We start from the raw sequence: 20,762 nt of genomic DNA, 5'->3' as shown, positions 1-20,762 counted from the left end.
ATACAGAGCTGGCAAGAAGGGAGAAGAGAAATTTAGAGCTGTAATTAGCTCCTGCAAAGAGACATTTTGGGTTCATCTCCAGCTGCGATCTGAAGGGTTCCTGAACATGACAGGCACCTGGCTAAATTGCCTGGGACCTTGTTTATTCAAGGGCCAGAATCACCCTCTACAGTTTGTTGTATTGATTCGCTCGTGTTGAACATGACTCTATAAACAGCAAATCTGCTGGGGATTTTCTCTCCTTCTCCTGCAAGACAGGAAAGAGAACGGATGGCAAGGAGCAGGCATGGAAAAGGCATTTGCAGCGGGCCATAAAAAAGGATCTGACACCAGGCTGCCGCCTGATGGGAGCAAAGTTACTGCAATAGAAATCAGCTTTGAAGAGAACACACGCACCACTCAGCAGCTACAGCTGTGAGGGGCTCAGCACCACCCACAGCCCCCCACGTCCCGAGACCCAGCATCCCAGCCCAGATGGGGCTGTTTCAATTCTTTTCTCCTTTTATCTTGCCTCTGAGTCTGGGGAGGGGGGCAGATTCTGCCCTGAGTTACGCTGGAAGGATCCAGCAGGAGCTGGGGGAGGCAGCAGCATCAGCCCCAGCTCTGCAGCGACACGGGGTGAGTCCCTGCTCTGGGATATGGACCTGAACAGGCACAGTATTCCCCATCCCAGCACCGCAGCCCTGTCTCTGAGGACCCTTCCCAGTGCTGGATGAGCCCTCATCCCAGCAGCATCAACATAGAGTGAGCAGGGGCACAGGGATGTGCAGGCATCCTCATCCCTGCACCCCTGGGCTCTCATCCAAAGGGATGCAATTCCTCTGGGGAGGTGAAGACTCTCCTCTGCAAGCAGGTAACGCAGCGTGGGAGCAGAAAGGGAGGTGAGGGATGCTGGTGCCAGGGCCGGGGGAGACAAAAAGCAGGAGAGAAGTGTGTTTTCCTTGTCACTACTGTTTGCTCAGCTAGAGCCCGGGCAGATTGGCTGCGGCTGCGGCCAGGGGAGCGGCAAGTGGAAGTGCTGGTTTCTCAGCCAAGAGGGGAACGTGGTTGAGAATTAATCCTGCTAATGAGATGTCAGGATTAGTTTGTATGTCCTTGTCACCAGGGCAGGGTGACAGCGTGTGAGAGGTGCTGAAGGGTCCCTGAGGCAGGTGGCTACTCGATTTTTCATGGAAGGAAACCAAGCTGCTCACAGCCAGCGCTGTCATGGGCTGCAAAGAGCTGCTGAGCTCGTCCTTGAGGGCTGCAGGTAGGACCTTCACCCACCAGTAGCAGGATCTCCTCTCGCTTTGCCTGTTGTGACTTAGAGCCCAGCAACCTGAGATGACAATGCCTGGGTAAAGATTAGCATCCCGCATCTCTCTGTGTGCTCAGCCAGTGGCTCAGACTGTCCCACAACCCCCAAACTGAGTGAATTTCCCGATATGCCCAATGCTACCTTCTCATCCTCAGGTACCACACCGATTCTTGTTTTTTTTCTGTGCTAAATGGAGGCTCTGGAACCTCAGGAGACCTAGAGAGAAAACCGGTGCCTGCTGTTTGTAGGCTGCTGTCAGGAGGATGAGTTTAAATATGGGATAGGTGGCATCTAATGGCAAAGAAAGAACCCCGGCGTTAATCCTGACCCTGCTCATGTCTTGGCTGGGGTTGGAGAGGCTGTGAAGGGGCTGAGGGAGCAAACATGCCTGTGGATGTGGGCCAAGCATCTGGGAAGGGAGCTGAGGGCCCCTTGGCTGCAGGGTGCCCAACAAATCCCTAGCCCCAGCTCCCCTCTGCAGCGCCGACTGTCCTGCTCCATCCTTCCAGTTGCTTTCTATCAGCATGAAGTAATTAAGTTCATAAGGCATCAGAAAATCAGCTAGCAGCCCACAAGACGTTGTGTTTAATCATGTACTAATGGCATGTTCTTGGCAATAATTACAAGATAACAGTGTTTGCAGGCTGTAATCAGAACAATTCTAGTAATTAAATCAGGGTTTTGTCAGCACGTCCCTTCCCCCTTTGCCGGGTGTGGGAGCGGGGTGGCAGGACCCTCCGAAGGAGGAACGTGCACCCCTAGGAGCTCTTGCTAAATCGAGGAGGAACAGGGATGCTTGCAAGCATCCCTGCAGCAACAGGACTGGGGGGCTCTTGGCAGCCCCAAATCCCTCTCAGTGTGATTTTGGGGAGCGTGCACCCTTCTGAGGGCAGGGACCTTGCTCTGCTTTGCTCGAGAGCATCCGCGGGCTGGTGAGGGTATGTGCCAGGCTGTGCCTCTGAGTGCCCATGTCCCCATCCTTCCCCATCCTCCTGGGGGGCTGCTGCAGGCATCGGCCAGGAGGCAGCAGGAGGGGCAGGAATTAGCCCCTCGCCTCTTGCTTCCATCATCCTTCTAACCCCAATCCATCTTCCCCTGCCACGTTTCACAGTCGAGCTTGTTTGCTTTCTGCCTGGGTACCAGCCCATGCCCCCGGCACGTTTCTTCCCCTGGAAGCCCCTATCTCGCATTCAAGCCCGCTCCTGCACGCACTCACCCACAAACCTTTAATTTGGTCTGTAATAAGATTTCCCAGCCTCATTATAGCAGCCAGGCTCACCATTTACATTTAAATGAATGGGCTATTAACAGAGTTAATTCCCTGCGACACTGGATTGCCGTGTCCTGGGTCTGGAGGAACTTTGTCACTGGTTTTTGGGTAGAGCCAGTATCCAAATTTAGCCTCTCCCTTGGAGAAGCAGGCTCGGCTCCTCCTGCCCTTGGAGCCCCTGCCTGTTCCAGCTTGGGCATCCTGCTTTTGGGTCCCAGATGGAGCGAGCAGCTCTGTTTTCTGCAGCAGAGAGGAGATTCGCTTCTCCTGTGTTCTGCTGATGGAACACGGGATTCATTTACCCCGAACGACTGGGCTGGTGGAGCTCCTGATGGCTCTTCTGGCCCCAAGCAGCAGAACAAGCCATTTTAAAAATAACTCCTCCTTTTTAAGAGGCAAAACCATCAAACAATACACCAAGAATAAAAATAAGCAGTTTTATGGCTCCTCCAATAATTAACTTAGTTCTCAGCTGTTAATTTACGTACCCAAAGTCCTCTGTTTAATATTCTAATTTGCGGTTAATCATCTATCGAGAGAGAACAAACGGTGATTAGCTCATTTTTTACCTCCTCGAGGGTGAGGGAGGCAATTTGGTCTAATCAATGCATTAGCTTGCTCAAGGAAACTTTTATCTCATCACCTTGAATTATTCATGCAGTGATGCTGCCCCTCACGCGCGGCAGCCCCTGCGCCCCAAAGTGTCAACAGGCTGGGACGTGAGGATGAGGATTGTGTCTAGTTCTGGAATCCTTAATGTAAGAAGGAGATGGAGCTGTTGGAGCGGGTCCAGAGGAGGCTACAGGGATGATGCGAGGGCTGGAGAACCTCCTGCAGGAGGACAGGCTGGAGAGTTGGGGTTGTTCAGGCTGGAGAAGAGAAGGCTCCAAGGAGAACTTATAGTGACCTTTCAGTACCTGAAGAGGCTACAAGAAAGCTGGGGAGAGACTGTTTACAAAGGTTTGTGGTGATAGGACGAGAGGGAACGGGTATAAACTGAAGAGGGGCAGATTTAGGCTGGACATAAGGAGGAATTTCTTCCCCATGGGAGTGGGGAGGCCCTGGAACAGGTTGCCATCCATCCCCCATCCTGGAGGTGTTCAACGCCAGGTTGGATGGGGCTTGGAGCTCCTGATCCAGTGGGAGGTGTCCCTGCCCATGGCAGGGGTGGAATTGGATGGATTTTAAGGTCGCTTCCAAACCAAATTATTCTATGAGCACCTCATCTGCCTGGCTCTCAAACCCCTCCAGGGATGAGGACTCCACCACCTCCCTGGGCAGCCTCTGCCAGGGCTTAAGAACCCTTTTGGTGAAGAATTTTTTCCTAATCTCCAACTTAAACCTCCCCTGGTGCAACTTGGGGTTGTTTCCTCTTCTCCTACTACCTGTTACTTGGGAGAAGAGCCCAGCACCCTCCTCTCCACAACCCCCTCTCAGGGAGCTGCAGAGAGCGATGAGGTCTCCCCTCAGCCTCCTCTTCTCCCGGCTGAGCAGCCCCAGCTCCCTCAGCCGCTCCCCACAACCCCCGTTTTCCACGCTTGGTCCCCGGGAAGGAGGATTCAGCGGGCAGGCAGCTCCCTCTCGTGGGGACAGGGATGCTCCGGGCTGTGCAGCGGGGAGGCAGCCCCAGATGTGCTGCACAGCTGGAGCCCGGGGCGAGTCCAGCCTCGGAGGGGTCTGATAACCCCAATTCCCCCCCGAAAAGAATCGGGATGCGTCTCCCCCTTTGTCCGGGGATGGAGAGAAGCGCTCAGCCAGGCTATTCCTCCATCTCTCCTAATAATGAGTTGTTATTATTTGGGGCAGGGATTGGACCCTTTCCAGCTGTTTCATTTCCACAGATACTTGGGTTTCAATCCCTCTTGTCTCTGTAATAGCCTCCAATCTGCTATTTATTGGATGAATATTTATGAGGGCTCTGATGAAGAGGCAGGTTCGGAGCGGGTTTGCCACTCGTTGGGAGCAACCGGAGCCTGGCCCCTAATTAATATGCATCCTCCTTAATTCCTTGATTAAATTCCAACTTGCAAATAAACCATTTGCAATTCACTTCTAAATTATTTTTTTCTTTAAAAATAAAAGGCAGCCCTCTTAAAGGGAGCTGATTAAGTGACAGGGCAGGGATTGGCAAAGGGCACCGAGGAGGTAATTTAGATGAGAGCGAGGGCAAGGCTCTTCTGGAGAGCTCAGGGATAAGGATCCATATGGGATGTGGAAGAGCATGTGGTGCTGGAGCTACCCAGGCTTGGATTTGGCAGGATTGGTCCCTCCGGATGGAGAAGGAGCAGCTGGGGCTGAGCCCTGTCCCACCACAGCCCCGCTGCTGCCAGGGATGCTCGGAGCCGCAGGAGGGACCCAGCCAGCCTTTTCCCTGCTCCTCTCCCTGGGATTTGCTCCCCTGCCAAGCCGAACATGCTCTGCTAATAAACAAAAATTGATTTTTATTTATCTTACAAAGCGAAGCGCCACCGCTCCTGCTGCCCAGCTTTAATCCTTTCTGCTGTCGATGTAATAATGAGAGAGACACCTGCGGATCTGGTTAGAGCCCTGGGCTTCCCTTTTAACTATTAAAGAGATCAATACCCTTTGCAATGCTGCTAATAGTTTTCTGGCCCACTTGCTTTTGAGGGGACTCGGCTGGAATCAGCCTCGTTTGAAGGTGCCCGAAGCGCTGCCGGTGAATTTTCTGAGTCTCTGTCACGGGTGGCTCGAGGGTGGCAAATTCCTCTGTGTTTGCAGTGATGCAAGAGGAGAAAAAGGAGTTTTTGCTTAAGGAACTTACTGAGAGTCTGAAATTGTTCCCAGGGATGGGAACGAGTGATTGAGACACTCAATAAGGGGCTTGAAATAACAGAAAAATGAACTTCAGCCCTCAAATCATAAATCCCTGCGAGTGCAGCCCTGGTTTGATTCAAAGAAATCAACACATCATTTCATTTAATTAACAATCCATCTCATTTTTATTGTCCCTTTTTTTTGAAAAAAAAAAGTGGTGGTTTTTCTGCTCATAGTTATAAAATAATCCTATTTTACAAAGATTTACAGCTCGGAGTGCCCAGCAGTGGGGGAGGCTGCGTTTGGCGAGTCTCTTAAATAATCGAACCACAATTTTTGTTCTTAAAATAAGGGAGGGGGGACAAAAAGAGAATCGGCAATGAGCCACTTCACACCAAGCAGAACATAACAGAGTGAGAGTGTTTGTAGAAAAGACAATTTATTTCTTTGGGAAGGGCACAGGGAGCTGGGCGTGGACAGAGGGGGCAGGGAATGAACCCCAGTAACGACGACAGGACTCGGGGTGACCTCTCTGTGTTCTCCACCGTCCCCTGGGCTGTGGGATTGGGGGTGATACCTACACCAAATTAAATTCCCAAGGCGGCGATTCCCCTCCCGTGGGTGCCCCAAGCCCAGCGCCCTCCACACCCGCGACGAGCAGAGGTCGCTCCCTATGGATTTGCAGTTTTCTGGTCTCGTTGCTGCCAGCCCCGTGAGGGTTTGCGGTGCCTCCTCAGTACACGGGTCCCTTGACGGCTCCTGGCTCCGTCAGGCGTGCGGCAGCGTACGCCGAGGCTCCCAGGCAGGCGGCCGGCTCGCAAAATCCTGGCAAGCCAGCGGGACCCGGCAAACCCGGGCGGCCGGCCTCGCCAGGAGAGCCTGGCAACCCCCGCTCCCCAGCCTTGCCGTCCAGCGCGTGGCCAGGGATGCCAGGGAGACCTGCGAGGGAAGCGAGGCCATCAGTGGGTGCTGAGCTCAGCCTTTGCTGGAGCAGAGAAGGGACCAGGGATGGGAAACGCTGCTGGGGAGGATGGGGATGCGTTAGCGGATGGGGCGAGTGAGCAGATCCGAGAGGCCAAGAAAGCAGCAGGCAGAGAGGAGGCAACAGAGCGTGCTGGGAGATGGAGATAGGTGGGATGAACCTGTGCAGGTTTTGCAGGGATGGGCTAGAAGGTCCTGAGCCACTGCTGGGCACATCAAGGGACACGGGGACCCGCCACTGTGCACCCGCTTACCTGGGATCCCGGGGGGACCTGGCATGCCCGGGTGGCCGTGGCCAGTTTCTCCTCGCTCGCCCTTCTCTCCGCGCTTTCCTGCAGGGGAAGAAATAGGGGAAGGACTCTGGATCTGGAGTGGGAAACGGGGGGCTGAGAGGAGGAGAGGGGGCTGCCCCTGCTCAGGGATGGAGCTGGGGGTCGAGCATGGCAGGAGGAGGCAGATCTAGCCCAGGAGGGGTTCTCCCCGCTGCGGTGCGGGGTACGGCCACCCAACCACCTACCTTTGGGTCCTACGTTGCCGACCTGCCCCGCAGCACCCAGGATTCCAGGCACGCCTCGAGGTCCCATAGGTCCGTGTGGGCCCTGCTCACCGGGTGGCCCTGGAGGACCGGGGGGTCCCGGGGGTCCCATGGCACCAACTCCACCCAGGGCAGCTCTCTTGGCACTGACGGCAACCTCCGCCAGCTGCTCTGTAGGGCAGAGAGAGGCCGGTGTGGGATGGGATGCGGAGGCAGCTGCCCGGCTGGCAGCGCCCTGCTCACCCTCTCACCTTGCAGCATCTTCACGACCACGTCGATGATGTGCTGGTCCCCAGCATCCCGGCCCTGCCAGCGGTGAGAAGAGGGACATGCAGTAAAGGGAGAGTGCTCCTTCCAGCCCCATCTGCACCACCAGAGCTGGTCCCATCCCCAGGTCCACAGCACCTCCCTGCACCTGATGGCACCTTCCCACCCTTCTTTGGTTCCCATCCAGTCTTGGTACAAGAGCTCCAGCCTTGGTTCGTGCTGCAACCTGCTCACTGTGTTACCTTTCTGCAGCCTCGTTTTGCAACTATATAATGAGGTTTATATGGAAAAGCTCCATCCCCTGCACAGGATGCAAAGGCACGTGTTGGAGCTAAACCTGCTGCTGGTGCTATAACAGTGAGAAATAAAGAACTCCTCTTTTCTAGAAAGATGGGATTCCAGCTCAGCCCTCCTGGAGAGCTCGTGGGGGAGCACCAGCAGCTCGTGAGCCGAACAGCGGCTGTTTCCCAGAGGAGCTGGTTACTAAGAAAAGACTGGAGGCGATTCACCCGTAAAGCTGAATGAGCTGCCGGCATCAGTGCCCGGATCAGCACCTATGGGTGCAGGAGGTGAGGAGGGGCTGGGGGGCACTGGGTACTCACCGGTACGCCCCGCTGGCCGGGCATCCCCGGCACGCCACGCTCCCCAACGAGTCCCCGTGGGCCGGGGGGTCCTGGGTATCCTCGCACGCCAGGTGCGCCCGCATCTCCCGAGGGGCCGGGGAAGCCGAGGTCACCCTGGATGCCTTGCTGCGGTGGGGATGGAGAGCGGCGTCAGGACTGGGGAGCTCTCAGGGCTGCTCCCCGAGACCCCAAGGGCTTCCTGTCTTGACTACTGCAGCCAGGATCTGACCCTAAACAGGGTCTGAACCTGAATCCGGGGCTGAACGAGGTCACTGCATCCCATCTCCAGAGAAAATGCTTTCCCAGGCAGCCGGTGTGCAGCATGCACCAGCTCCGTGGACCACCTCCACGGTCAGGAGGATCCTGCAGAATGAGGGTGCGGGGAGCCCCTTGCTCCCAAACCCCCATTTGCTCACCTGTCCCTTTGGTCCTGGCTCGCCCGATTCTCCCTGGGGACAGAGGACACAAGAAATGTGATGGGAGGGCAGGATGGATTAGGAGCAGGAGACCCCAGCAGGGGCAGGGACCCACATCCCTCAGCCTCCCCCAGGACCCAACTGCATGGACCCACCTTCTCTCCCTTCAGCCCCGCGAGGCCATGAACGCCTGGGTCTCCCTGGAGGAAAAGCAATGAGAATCGTGACCCTTCACTGCCAGCACCCACCTCCTCCGCAGCCGTTTGCCCTCCCGTTCCACCCGCTGCACTCGGACGGGTGTTTATGGAGAAGGTTCCCGGTGTCGGTGGGTGCCAGCCTGGTTAAACACGGGTGGCAGCGATTCCCCAGCCAGGGCAGGAGGGTGATGTACTCACAGTGTTGCCCTTGGGGCCGGTTTTCCCTGGGGAGCCCTGCAGAAAGGAAAGGGGGTTCAGCCCAGCTCAGCGCAGTTTCCCTGGATCCCATCGCAGCCCACCAGGAGCAGTCACCTTGTCTCCTTTGACTCCCGGCAAGCCTTGGGGTCCTGGGATCCCCGGTGGACCCTGCTCCCCTTTTGGTCCCTGGGAATCAGGGCAACATAGGAATAAGAGAAAAGTGAGTGAGAAGAGGTGGTGGGAAGATCCCCCAGCCTCTTATCAGAGCATCCTCCCTGAGGCAGAGATGTGTGGGCAGCTCCCCATCCCCTCCAGCCGCTCGGGGGGCATCCCAGCCTGCCCTGAATCCAGCCTCTGCGGGGGAACAGGGCAGAAAGTGATAGAGGAGCCTCCCCTGGAGCTGCGCTGAGGAAGGGGGTCTCTGACAGGCATCTTCAACCCCAGAAAAGCCTCTGATAGGGGCCAGGAAGCTTCCCTGCTCTCACCAGGCTGGGAGGAGATTCCTGTCCTGCTGGGGCTGCAAACCCAGCATGGCCCTGGGATCATTAGTCCCTGCACTATTTGCCCCGATGGCTTATCCATCCCCCCCCGGCACCAGGCACAGTGGGATGGGGCACGGGAAAGACCTCGGCTACGATCAAAGTGAGAGGTGCACGCGGGCAGCCCTGCTGCCCCCTCCCCTCCATCCCCAGCCAGACCCCCCGGCTGAGCATCCCCGAGCTGTGCCCATGCGATGCCCGCTCCCCAGCCCGGCTGTGGGTGGACTCACCGCCTTCCCCTGCTCGCCCGCGGGACCCACGGCGCCACGCTCGCCCCGGTCACCCTGCAGAGACCCAGCAAGAGAGAGCAGAGTCAGAAGGCAGCTCCTGGCAGCACCACAAACCCCGCAGTGCCCGGACTCACCTTCATCCCAGGGACACCCTGCGGTCCCTGCTCACCCCGAGGTCCTGGTTCACCCTAAAAGAGAAGAAAAAGCCCCAGGCCAGCTGCCTCTCTCACATCCACATGCTGTTATTTGCCTCTCATCCTTCCCTGAGGGATGCGTGACCCTCTCCTTGTTCCCTGCTGCCACTGCATCTGGTGGCCAAGGAGGATGCAGGGTTGGAGAAGGGTCTCCAGGGTCTTCCCTGTGAGGAAGGTGCAGCCAGGGCAGAGGGAAGGGGGTGCTGAGGAGACAAAGTGCCCAATTCTACTTTCTGTTTGACAGGAAAGGTGAAAAAAGACAAGAGAGCAAGCACAACCCTCGTGCTGTGCCCAGGAGGAACATGGTGATGCCTCCATACTTACGATCTGCCCCGGGGCACCGGTGACACCAGTCTGGCCCCGAGCCCCTGCTTCACCCTGCAAACAGGAGACGGAGACGGTTCAAGGACAACGGGAACGTGGGGACGTGGCTGTGGGCTCAGGGATGGAGCGTGAAGGACAGGTGAGTGCAGGGAGAATGCTCAGAGGTGGCTACCCAGTCCCTGCTGCCCCAGACCTACCTTCTCTCCTGGGCCTCCTTTGCTTCCCGGCTGGCCCGGCAAGCCCTGCAGAAACAAAGCTGGGATCAAACCCCTGCACGGCACCGGAGGCAGCGACCCCGTCCCATGCTCCGAGCATGAAGGCAGCATCCCTGCATCCCATCACAGCCCAGGGGTGCTGGGTACCCGCTAGGGGAGGGCAGGGGGTGGCTCCCACCCTCTCGTACTCACAGCTTGACCCCGGTGTCCCGGCGTCCCGGGGCGGCCAGCCTGTCCCACGCTGCCCTGCGAGGGATGGAGAGGAGGTTACTGCACCGTGGAGAAAGGTCCAGATGTGGGGTGGAGCGAGGGACTTCTAGTCAAAAGGGAACATTGTCCACGATCCCTTGGGGACAGCCACGTTCCACCAGGAGATGCCACGTCACGGGCCAGGATCTTACGCCTCTGGCCACCCCAATTCTTTCCAGCAGGCACTGGTACAAGGAATTGTGTCCTCTCCCCTCTGCTGGTACAGGCAGCCCTCCCCGCAGCAGCTCACCTTCACGCCGGGGATGCCCGGGGTACCATCTTTGCCATCGATGCCCGGGAGACCCTGCAAAAGAGGGAAGAGTCCCTCCATCTGACACCTCGGAGAGAGACAGAAAGGCCCCTGGTGGGGGCAACAAAAAGCTGGGAAGGGAAAGGAAAGCTCCAGCCTTGTGCTGAGCCAGGGTGCACGGGTGCAGGATGGCCCCGAAAAGAGCAGAGAAATGTTCTCCTTGCAAGGGTCTTGGCCCTAGACGCGGGCATGGGTGCCGCTGGCTGGACTTACGTTCTCCCCCTTGGGGCCAATGTCTCCTTGGGGGCCCCTGATGCCACGGCCACCCTAGAGCAGGAGAGAACAAGCGTTATTTCAGCCGCCCTCTTGGTGCAGGGGATGGAGTTGGGGAGGGAGGTGCCTGTTAAGGGCAACGAGGTGGTTTACTTACCAGATCTCCCTTCTCACCAGGGACCCCGGGTGGTCCTCTGGGACCTTCCTTGCCCTGGAGGGGAGAAAGACAGGGGCTGGGCAGCGAAGAGCAGGGTCCTCTGCCTGCCCTGCAGCACCTGGGGATGAGGGAGGGCACTCACTGGCCGCCCAGCTGCTCCGATGGTGCCAACCATCCCCTTGTAACCAGCAGGACCCTGCAAAGAGAGCATGGGGGGGTCAGTTCCTCCCATCCCAAACTCAGCCCCCAGCCAGGTCTGATCCCACCAGCAAGAGGCGGCATCCAGTTCTCTGAGGTGGCCAAGCAGCTGCGTTAGTGATGCTCCTGGAAGCATCACCATCCCGCTGCCCCACATCCCAGCGGTGCTTACCGTCTCGCCCTTGGGTCCTGCCATCCCCGGGTAACCCCTCAGGCCCTGCGGTCCCTGCGGGGAAGGAAACAACAGCCGGCTTAGCTGGGAATGGCCCCAGGAGCAGCCCAGAGGGAAGCCGCAATTAAAGCAAAAACCGGTACTGGAACTCAGCCGGTTTAGCCAAACGCAAGGTATTTCGGTCCTAATTCTGCAGCCCCCCTGCCAGGTGCCTTTCCAGCTGTCGGTTCAATAACAGCAACAAGCCCAAACCGGTGCTGCCGCCCCCACCAAAAAGCTCGTGGCTTCAAAGCGGTTTTGCCCTTTTCTGGGACTGAGGGACTTGGCCGGTTAATTGCTTTTCGTCTTCAAAGCGCTCGGCGAGCTCAAACAGCTCTAATCCCCACATCCCCGTGGTGAGCTGGGGGTTCAGGTGGGGTGAGGGGGGCTCAGGGTTCATGAGCAATTTGTCCCTGGTGGGTGAGTTGTGCATGTTATTGTGTTCTAACAACCGAGGTGCCCGAGCTGATGGGGATGGAGAGGAAGATCTCCACTGGGACACGAAGATCTCCACTGGGATGTGGCTTTGCCACCCTTCCCGGCAGCAGCTCCACCGCTGGGAGGATGGAGAATGGTGGAATGAAGGCTCTGCTCTTGTCCCAGTGGTGAGTGCCCAGGAGCAGGGACACACACGTGTCACATCTCTGGTGCTGCAGCCAAGTGTAAACAAGCCACCCCCAGCCCCTGGGCACCCAGAGGGCACAGCAGCAAAGAAAGAAATATCTTACCGGAGGGCCTGGGACTCCCTGTTCTCCGGAGGCGCCAACATCGCCCTTAGGGCCCTGGGGAAGGATGGAGAGGAGCCAAGTGAGCATTACAAACCACCCTGGGCACCCAAGACCCCTCACCTGGGATGCAGCAGGGGATGGGGACAAGCTCCCCCACCCAGGGAGCTACTGTGGGAAGACCACCCTGCCCATACTCCATCTCCTAGCCCCAAATCTCCCTCCTCCCTCTCCCACCTCTCTTCTTGCTTCTCCCTTTCTCTCTCCAGAGCCCTCTGGTCCAGCCCAAGCTCCCCAAGGTGCAGACACTCCTGGTTCTGGCTGGGAAGCTGCCAGAGATGTCACTCACCTGCCTGCCCTGCTTGCCGGGCTCCCCGAGGGCACCGGGACGGCCTCTGTGTCCCTAAGGATGGAGAGAGACGGTGAGTATCCCTGGATAGAGCAGCATCCCCACAGCCACCCTGCCCAGGACACCCCCTCGGGATGCTCGATGGTGACGTGAGCTCAGCATCCCTCAGCCCAGGGGTGTGCAGTGGGGTTCAGCCCCCTCTGGGTTTTGCAGCAGAGGAGCTGGGTGAGCAGCAGTGAGTCTGGGGCTTCAGCACGGGGTCTCGTCCCCAGGAAGGGGCTGGCAGGAGGACCCACAGGAGATATCTCCCCCAGCGCCTTTGCCCCCAGAGCTCTCTGTGTGCGCACAGCCCTGTGCACCCAGGGATGCTCCTGAGCTCCCTGCGCCTCCAGACCAGGGAATGCTCCTTTCCTCGAGCACCAAGTGCTGGAGGTGATGGTCCCTCTTGTTCCTGGCAGCTCCAGGGCTCTCTTACCTTCAGTCCCTGCAGTCCCTGGGGCCCCTTGGGACCTGGCGGGCAGCTGGTGGGGCACTGGTGGGGAAGAAGCAGCACAGGTTGAGTTGGGAAAGGACGCGGAGGCTGAGGAGGAGCCGCGCTGGGGAAGACGGGCTCCTACACCACACAGCAAAGGCGAGGTGTGTGGTGACACAGAATCCACTGCTCACAGCGTGGTTTTGGTTGGGAACCCAGCTCCTCCTGGCCCCCAGTCCCCAATTGTCACTTGGGGCTGTATGTCAGGGCAGGGCAGCACGTGCTCTTCCAGCAGCCCTGCCCGAGGGACAAGGGAATGGCAGCGCTCACCAAGAAATCAGCACTGCCTTCCACTCCTTGGATGTGTCCTGGGGGGCCCTGGAGAAGAGGAGACCATCAGCATCTGCGGTTTGATACCAGCCCTATTTTGGAGAGGTGAATGGGACACCTTGGGGAGGGAGGGGAGCAGGGCTCGGGGCAGGAGGTGGGTGCCACAGCCCGAGTCCCAGCCCCACACCCTGGACTGAGGAGCTGGGGGGACTTCTTCCCCTCTCCAGAAACTGCTGGTGAGTGGGGAGGTGGGCTGGATGTGGGTTTCTGCGCGTCAGGATACTCACTGGTTTCCCTGGAGGGCCTGGAGGACCCCGCGGGCCATCAGGTCCAGGGTCGCCCTAGGAAAGATCAACCCCAGGAAAGGAGATTTAGAGGTGGGGAGGCAGCAGGTGCTGGTGGAGAGAGGGAGGATCAAGCACCAGAACCCAGGCTGTCACAGCAGCAGCCGGGGCATCCCCTGACCCAGAGCTGGGAGGGGATGGAAGATGCTGGGGGACCTGGCTGAGGCACAGAGTCCCTCACCCCTCCATTCCCACTGTAGGACCCCACTTGCCCATGTTATAGGGTCGTCCTTGTTTACCCCAGGAGCCCCAAAGTGTGGAGAAGCAGATGCTTGTGTAAGGAGCAGAGATTTTCCTGCATCCACTCCTGACCCCTCACCTTGGGTCCCAGTGCTCCAATCTCTCCAGGAAGCCCAACCTGGCCTGGAAGCCCCTTAAGGAGAAGACACATTCACTGAGACAGAGATCACACCCCAGCCCCCCACCCCCTCTTTGAGGGTGCTGAGATTTCAGCTCTCCCAGTACAACCCCAAGCGGGGTCCCCGGCCGCCCAACAGCCCCGTGAGCGTGGCACGTACAGGTGGTCCTGGCAGCGAAGGACCCTACAACGAGAAGAAAGACACAGTTGGTCTGAATTCTCCAACCCCCTCAAAGCAGCAGAATCCCTGCCGCAAGCAGGGTGATGCCCACGCCACCGCCAGGGATGCAGCGAGGGGGCTGGGACCCTGCTCTGCTCCCACCCGGTTTGGGGAGTGGGTGCATCAAAGGCATCTGCAGAAGAGGGAGATACTCACGGGGAGCCCTGGTGGCCCTGGGAGTCCAGGCTGGCCCTGCCAGGACAGAAGAGACAGCGTCAGGAGCCAAAATGGGGGGGCATGCTCCCCTTAAGCTGTCAGCTGCTAAAATTCATCCCTCCTTGCTCCCAGCCTCAGTGTCCCCTTGTTGCCAAATACTCCAACCCCCAGTTCCTGCATCCCTCCCGCAGCGATGGGGCTGGTCCCAGGATGGATGGTGGGAGCCCCAGAGCAGCCCCTCACTCACTTTAAGTCCTGGCCCACCGATGGGTCCCGGCTCCCCTTTCGCTCCCATCAGACCCTGCAAGAGGAGAGGCAGTGGGATGTTATTTCCAGCCCTCCTGCTCCAGCCAGAGGTATTTTTGCTGAGGGTTTTCCCATCACGAGGGGCTGAGGGTTGTTAGTGGGGCAACTGTGCTTGTCCCTGCTGGTGTGCATCACGCAGCAAACCTGGAGATGCAGCTGCACCTGGATCCAAGCCCTGGAGGCACAGAGAGCCCCGCAGCGATGCTCTGCAGCCCCCCGAGAGCCAGGACCCCACAGCAGGCTCACCAGGGACCCTCGCACTGGCAGGCACATCCAGCACAGCTGCCCTGGCAGAGGCACAGGAGGAGCTCAGCTCATCCCTGATCCCTGTTAAGTCAACTTCAGGTCGGTCCTCGGCTCTCCCTGTCCCCAGCTCTGGCGCAGGCGAGGGCTGCGTGTGTGCCAGGGCTCAGATCCCTGCAGCTGACGGCTTGGGCTTCACCCCCAGACTCATTCCTGGATGCTGCCAGGCGTGGGTGCAGAGCCCCTCGCTCAGCACGGCTCCGCTCACGGGCATATTGCAAGGAGCCCAACCCCTCTGCAGGCAGGTTAGTCTGGATGAATAATGCACCCTTATAATGACAGTATTCTATTCTATTCTATTCTATTCTATTCTATTCTATTCTATTCTATTCTATTCTATTCTATTCTATTCTATTCTATTCCTGTTTTTTTTCTGGTATTTTATTTTTCCATTTCTATTCTATTCTATTCTATTCTATTCTATTCTATTCTATTCTATTCTATTCTATTCTATTCATTATTGATGAATAACTAAAACGCAAAAAAATTTCATGAAGTGCCGTACAGAGACACAGAAGAGGACCCTGCTATTTGGGGTTTCCTTCTGATGAACGACTAAACGTGCCATCCTCATCCTTACCCAAACCTCCCTGCCTGCCCACCACACACCCCAGCTGCTCCAGGGGGGAGCGTGGGGCTCGGAGCCGGCCAGCAAGCATCACAACATCAAGGCAGGGCAAGGAAGCATCTCCAGCCCCTTTCTGCCCCCCACCTTCGGGCTTCTGCTGGGAGGAGACAGTGGGGGAGTCACCGATGCCTGTACATGGATGGGTGGCTATAGGATGCTGCTCCAGATTGATTCTGGAGGAGATGAGAGCTGACCCAGGGCTCGGGACAGCAGCCTTTTCACGTTCAGGGGTGATGATGCTGCACCCCAGCTTTCCCAGCACAGTGTGGGGGGGAGGGGAATGTACTTTTGGAGCCAGGGCAGTGGCTCCAAAGGAGGAGAAGAGGAGTTTTCTGAGACCCTGCTGGGAGCCAGAGGCCACAGCCAGGGATGGGGACAGGAGGTTGGTACTCACATCGATGCCCGGCTTCCCTGGGGGCCCGTCTGGACCGGGGGCTCCGGGCTCCCCCTTGACACCCTTTAAAAGAGAAGAAGCACGAAGGCAGGTTTAAAGTATCTTCTCGAGGAGGGGCAAGACCATCAGCGAGCTGCATGGGGACATGGGTACTCACCGGGGACCCGGGGGCTCCAGCAGGGCCTTTTTCACCCTGGGGAAAGGGGAAAAGGTGGTAAAAAGGAGTTTGTCACCCCCCTGAGCCAGGCCCAGCAGCACAGGGGGTCAGGACCTGTGTCTCCCATCCCTCTCACCAAGCCAGAATGAGATGCTGGCTGGACACAGCAGCCAGGTCAGGATGGGGCCAGCACAGAGGAGGGAGGGCTGTGGCTGGGCTGGGTATAAATAGCACTAAAATAACACTCTGGGGATGGGGGAGTGGGGCAAGGCTGGGAGAAAGGGTTCTTTCTGCTGGCTCACAGATCTCCCCTCTGTTCAGGGAGCCCCAGCCGCCTCCCACAGCCCTCGGACACACGTCTCGCTCCACCTCCTCACTGGGCATCTCTGGGCTGATCCCTGCACCCAACCCTCCTGAGCAACCTCTGCTGCCCGGACAGGGTCCCCCAAGCCTCCTGCACCCAAACCTCCCTGTGCTCCCCAAAAGGCATTTCAGAGCATGTTCCCAAGGTGGTCAGGAGGATCCTGGGATGGAGCTGTGGTGCAGGATCTGAGCTCCCCGACACCGTCACTGCTGCCCGGGGCCACTGGCAAAGCCAGGGATGCTCCATCTCCACCAGCTTGGGAGCAGCACGGCGCGGGAACCACAGAGCATCCGCAGCCCCTGCTTTCCACCCAGCCACTGCCCCAACACAATGTCCCTCTTTGTGCTGCAGGTTCCCCCCTTCCCTCCCTCCCTCCAGCCGCACAGGTTCCCAGCCACACTGCACTCACGTCAACGCCATCGGCTCCTGGCACTCCTGGGGGACCGGGGGGCCCTCGTGGACCAGGCTCTCCCGGCGGCCCTCGCTGGGGGGAAGAAGGGATGGAACCCACATCAGAAAGGAGCAGCCGCACCCCAAGAGATGCTGCGTGTCAGAGGGAGCCTAAGGTGCAGCGCTTGCCGGAGAACTGGGATGGAACAAGAACTCCAAGGCGTTGGAGCTCTGTCCCTCGCCCCTGTGCCCCCCACAAAAAGCATGGATGGAGAAACCCAGGAAATCTCCCACCACACTGGCACGACCATTTTCCCGTCCCCTTCCTGCTTTGTACCCCATCACTGCCCTCTCCTGCCCTGCTGCTCACAGGACCCCTGCCCAGCCGGACCGGGGTCTCGAGGGGTGATGGCAGCGCTTGCAGGAGCCCCTCTCAGCTCGGGGTGCAAGCCCAGCCCTACGATTTCCAAAGGCACCAGCAGGATTTAGGTGCCTGAAGCCCTGGTGTGAAGCGGGGACCCTGAGCCCCTCCATGGGCGCGCTCCCCGCTGCGCCAGGCTGGCTCGCTGCCCGCAGCACCGCTCCGCATGGCACAAAAGCCGCATTCAGCCGGCAGCGGGGGAGCTCCTGGAGCAGCCTGGCCCTGGCTCTGAGGTTTGCACAGGAGCAACTTTGCAAAGAAATCTCTGTTATCCTAACGGAGTGTCTGGGGGAAAGAGACTCCGGTCCTGGACATTGAACCCCTGGTGTTCCTGGAAATGCAAACCAGACAGGCTGCCTGGGGCTGGCACTGGGGCTCCCTGCCCTTCCAGGTTTATTTATGCTAAAGTAAGTGTATTTATTTTAAAGTGAGTGCATAAGGATGAGAGGTGATGCTGGTTTGCTCACGGAACCAGGGGAGCCCTGGCTTGGCCTTGGAAGTGAATCCGGCAGTTGAGGAGGGAGCGAGAACCCTGGAGCAGCCTGAATGGCACCTTTGTCCTGCCCAGATGATTTCCAAATGGTTCCTTGTTCCAAGAGCTCCCACATCCCCCTTGCTCCGCACAGAGCCCGCTCCCCCAGCCGGACCCCCCCACCACAAGCCCATGGTTATCCCGGGGGGCTGGTTTAGGGAGACAGCAGCCCCCCAGCTCTCGGCACCCAGGATGTCCACGCTGGCAGGCAGCTCGGGAAGATTTTTCTCTATTCTGTTATAAAAATCCAACTTTTGTGGTTGCAGCGCAGGGAGAGCACAGCCTGCCCTGCTCACAGCAAGCAGAGGGACACCTTCCTGATCCTTTTGTCCAGGGTGACTCTGGAGAGCCCTCCGGGACCCCCGGCTCCTGCTCCTCTGCTGCTGGCATCCCTCCCCAGAGCTCCTTGGCGAGCCCCAGGGCAGCCTTGGGAGGGTCAGAGCCCCCCTCAGCCCTTCTCAGCCCCCCTCAGCCCTTCTCCACAGGGTGTCCCAGTGAAGTAGAAGGAAATAAAAGTTTTCCCAGGTGCTGGGAGGCAGGAGACCTGGTGGCTGCTGGGGAAGGAAACGGGAGGGCAACGGAGAGTCCCCCAGTGCTGCCCCAAGGGGAAAATAAAATTAAACTTGTTGAGCAAAAGCACCTCAAATTTCAAGTGGTGCAGCCCAGCCCTGTCCCTGTCCCACGGGGCTGGAGGCAGCTTTTGGCACCGAGAGGTCCCCAGTGGGTTTGGACGGGGGTCCCGGTTTGGGGCGGCTCCCACCCCCACCTCTTTCCCCATTTTCCTGGGAAAAGGGAGCAAAAGGAGCTGGGGAAATAAGCAACAAGTCCTAAGGGTGCTCAGCACCATGAGCGAGTGTCTGCAAGGGGGGAATGGGGACTGTCCCCGCTCTGTCCCCTCTCCAGCCCCCATCCCACCCCAGCACCGAGCGGGACCGAGCAGAGAACTTACGATCTGGGCCAAGCAGAGGCAGGAGGCTTGGAGCAAGAGCCAGAGCTGGAGACTTGGGGAGCAGCCGGCCATGGCGAGGGCACCGAGCGATGCTGCGCTCAGGTATGGCCACAGCCCGGACTGCACAGCTGGACACCGGAGGAGGAGGGCAAGGAGGAGGAGGGGGCTCATTAATATGGAGCCCCGGCCCCCCGCCCCGCTCAGGTGGTTATTTGGGGCTGGACGGTGCCGAGGGTTTGGCGCGACGGTGGTGGAGGATTCGGCACAAGTGGCACCAAGGGGCTCTAGAGCAGACAAGGGGCTGGGAGGGGAGGGGGATGAGCTGGGGGGCTGCATGGTGAGACCATGGGGTTGGTACTGGGAACCAGTCGTTGCCACCCTGGGAAGGGGGGATTCCTCACATCTCTGCCCCCATTGCTGCCCCATGAGCCCCTAGGGCATCCACCCCACTGGAAAACGTCCCCATGGACATGGGAAGGGGACCCATGCCAGGGGTCATCAGCTGCTCCCCCCCATGCCCACCTCCTCACCATCTCCTGCCTTCCCTGGCAGCCGCCCCCCAGCTCCCGGGGAGCGTGGGGATGATTCATCTTGGCGATTTCTTCCTCCTCCTGATGCAGGGCTGGAAGGCTCCGCGACAGCCACTGCAAACGGGTCCATCAGTGCGTCCCAGCACATGGACCAGTTGGGATGGGGATGCTCTGCTCAGGGACCACATCACTCTTGGGTTCTTCCTCCCCACATCCCAACCTGGCACGGGGGACCCCGCTGGGCTCCTGCCCTCCCTGCTCCTCCGACGGCAGCAAGAGCCACTCCGAGCTTTGAAGTGCTGGTTTCAAAGCCTGATGTTTTGGGACAAAAATCCTTTTGGTTCTCGGGTGAGAGCACCTTGTCTGCAGAGCATCTTGATTGGGATCCTCGCCATTCATGGAGCCACTGGGATGTTCCTACTCGTGCCCCAGTGCCGCTACCGAGCCCGGATCCTTTCTAGGATACCAGGGGTGCTTTGGGAAAATTAGGTAATTTCAAGTGTTTCTCCAATTACTCCATAATGACATATTTTTCTCTCCTTTTGATGCCATCACTCATTTGGTTGCAGCTTGTCACCTACGGCCATTGCTCAGGTTCTGCCCCCAGCCCCTCCACCCAGGGTTTGGTTTACGATCTCCGTCCTCCCAGGATTTTTCTGCCCTGTGCTGGTTTGGGGTTATTTTTCTCCACAGTATCTGGGATGGGCTGGCTGTGTTTTGGATTTGGGCTGGGAACAGAGTTGATAACCCAGGGATGTTTTTACTATCGCTGAGCAGCCCCTGCACAGCATCAAGGCTGTTTCTGCTCCTCACATCGAGCCACCAGTGAGCAGGGAAGGGACAACAGGGACTGCATCCCTCCAATGCCAGCCAGCTCCTCCAGACCACCGAGCCCCCCCTGCCATCTCCCCACACCCCACAGATCCCTCTCCATCCCCCAGCCAGCACCCCTGCACCCCCAGTCAGCATCTCTTCTCCCCCAACCAGGATGTCCAGACCTCCCACCCCCCCCGCCAAGGCCCCCAGCCAGACCCTCAATCCCTCTTTGCACCCCTCCCTAGCTCCCCAATCCCCCTTGCACCCCTCTCCATTCCCCCCAATAACCCTCCTCAGCCCCCCACCCCGCTGCACCCCTCTCTAGTCCCCCAATCCCCCTCAGCACCCCTGCAACCTCCAGCCCCCCATCCCCAGCCCCCTAATGGAAGCCTGTTTATCACTAAAGCCCCCAGTCCCCCAACCTCTCCAGCATCCCCCTCTAGCCCCCCTATCTCCCCCAACCCCCCTACACCCCCAACCTCCCCAATTCCCCTCAGCACCCCCAATTCCCCCAGCACCCTTCTCCAGTCCCCCACTCCCCTTGCACACCTCCCTGCACCCCAGCACCCCTCTCCAGTCCCCCACTCCCCTGCACCCCCCAATCCCTCCCTGAACCCCC

At 58.6% G+C, this 20,762-nt stretch overlaps 1 protein-coding gene across 1 annotated transcript; it reads right to left on the bottom strand.

The window, feature by feature from the left end:
• Window positions 1-5,530: 5,530 nt before the first annotated feature.
• COL9A2 (collagen type IX alpha 2 chain) lies at window positions 5,531-18,900 on the bottom strand. Its single transcript, XM_069875495.1, has 32 exons — window positions 18,798-18,900; window positions 16,915-16,989; window positions 16,142-16,177; window positions 15,985-16,047; window positions 14,601-14,654; window positions 14,354-14,389; window positions 14,138-14,161; window positions 13,939-13,992; window positions 13,563-13,616; window positions 13,276-13,323; window positions 12,949-13,005; window positions 12,474-12,527; window positions 12,128-12,181; window positions 11,361-11,414; window positions 11,133-11,186; window positions 10,991-11,044; window positions 10,834-10,887; window positions 10,561-10,614; window positions 10,254-10,307; window positions 10,044-10,088; window positions 9,847-9,900; window positions 9,463-9,516; window positions 9,329-9,382; window positions 8,674-8,745; window positions 8,560-8,595; window positions 8,320-8,364; window positions 8,165-8,197; window positions 7,728-7,874; window positions 7,110-7,164; window positions 6,841-7,029; window positions 6,578-6,655; window positions 5,531-6,281 (listed from the first exon to the last, which is right to left on the bottom strand). The coding sequence occupies exons 1-32, from the start codon at window positions 18,867-18,869 to the stop codon at window positions 6,076-6,078; spliced, it is 2,073 nt and encodes a 690-aa protein (XP_069731596.1). The 5' UTR covers window positions 18,870-18,900; the 3' UTR covers window positions 5,531-6,075.
• Between the last annotated feature and the right edge of the window lie 1,862 nt (window positions 18,901-20,762).

The sequence above is a fragment of the Phaenicophaeus curvirostris genome, chromosome 23, assembly GCF_032191515.1.
Source record: "Phaenicophaeus curvirostris isolate KB17595 chromosome 23, BPBGC_Pcur_1.0, whole genome shotgun sequence".
NCBI classification, from domain to species: domain Eukaryota; kingdom Metazoa; phylum Chordata; class Aves; order Cuculiformes; family Cuculidae; genus Phaenicophaeus; species Phaenicophaeus curvirostris.
The sequence above is the reverse complement of the archived record's forward strand: the minus strand, read 5'-3'. Positions and strand labels throughout refer to the sequence as shown.

Coding starts and splice junctions, on each gene's coding strand:
- COL9A2 (XM_069875495.1), bottom strand. CDS start 18,869: ATGGCCGGCTGCTCCCCAAGTCTCCAGCTCTGGCTCTTGCTCCAAGCC. Junction 10,308..10,560: donor CGGGCATCCCCGGCGTGAAG/GTGAGCTGCTGC, acceptor CATCCCTCGCAG/GGCAGCGTGGGACAGGCTGG. Junction 8,746..9,328: donor CGGGCGAGCAGGGGAAGGCG/GTGAGTCCACCC, acceptor CCTGATTCCCAG/GGACCAAAAGGGGAGCAGGG.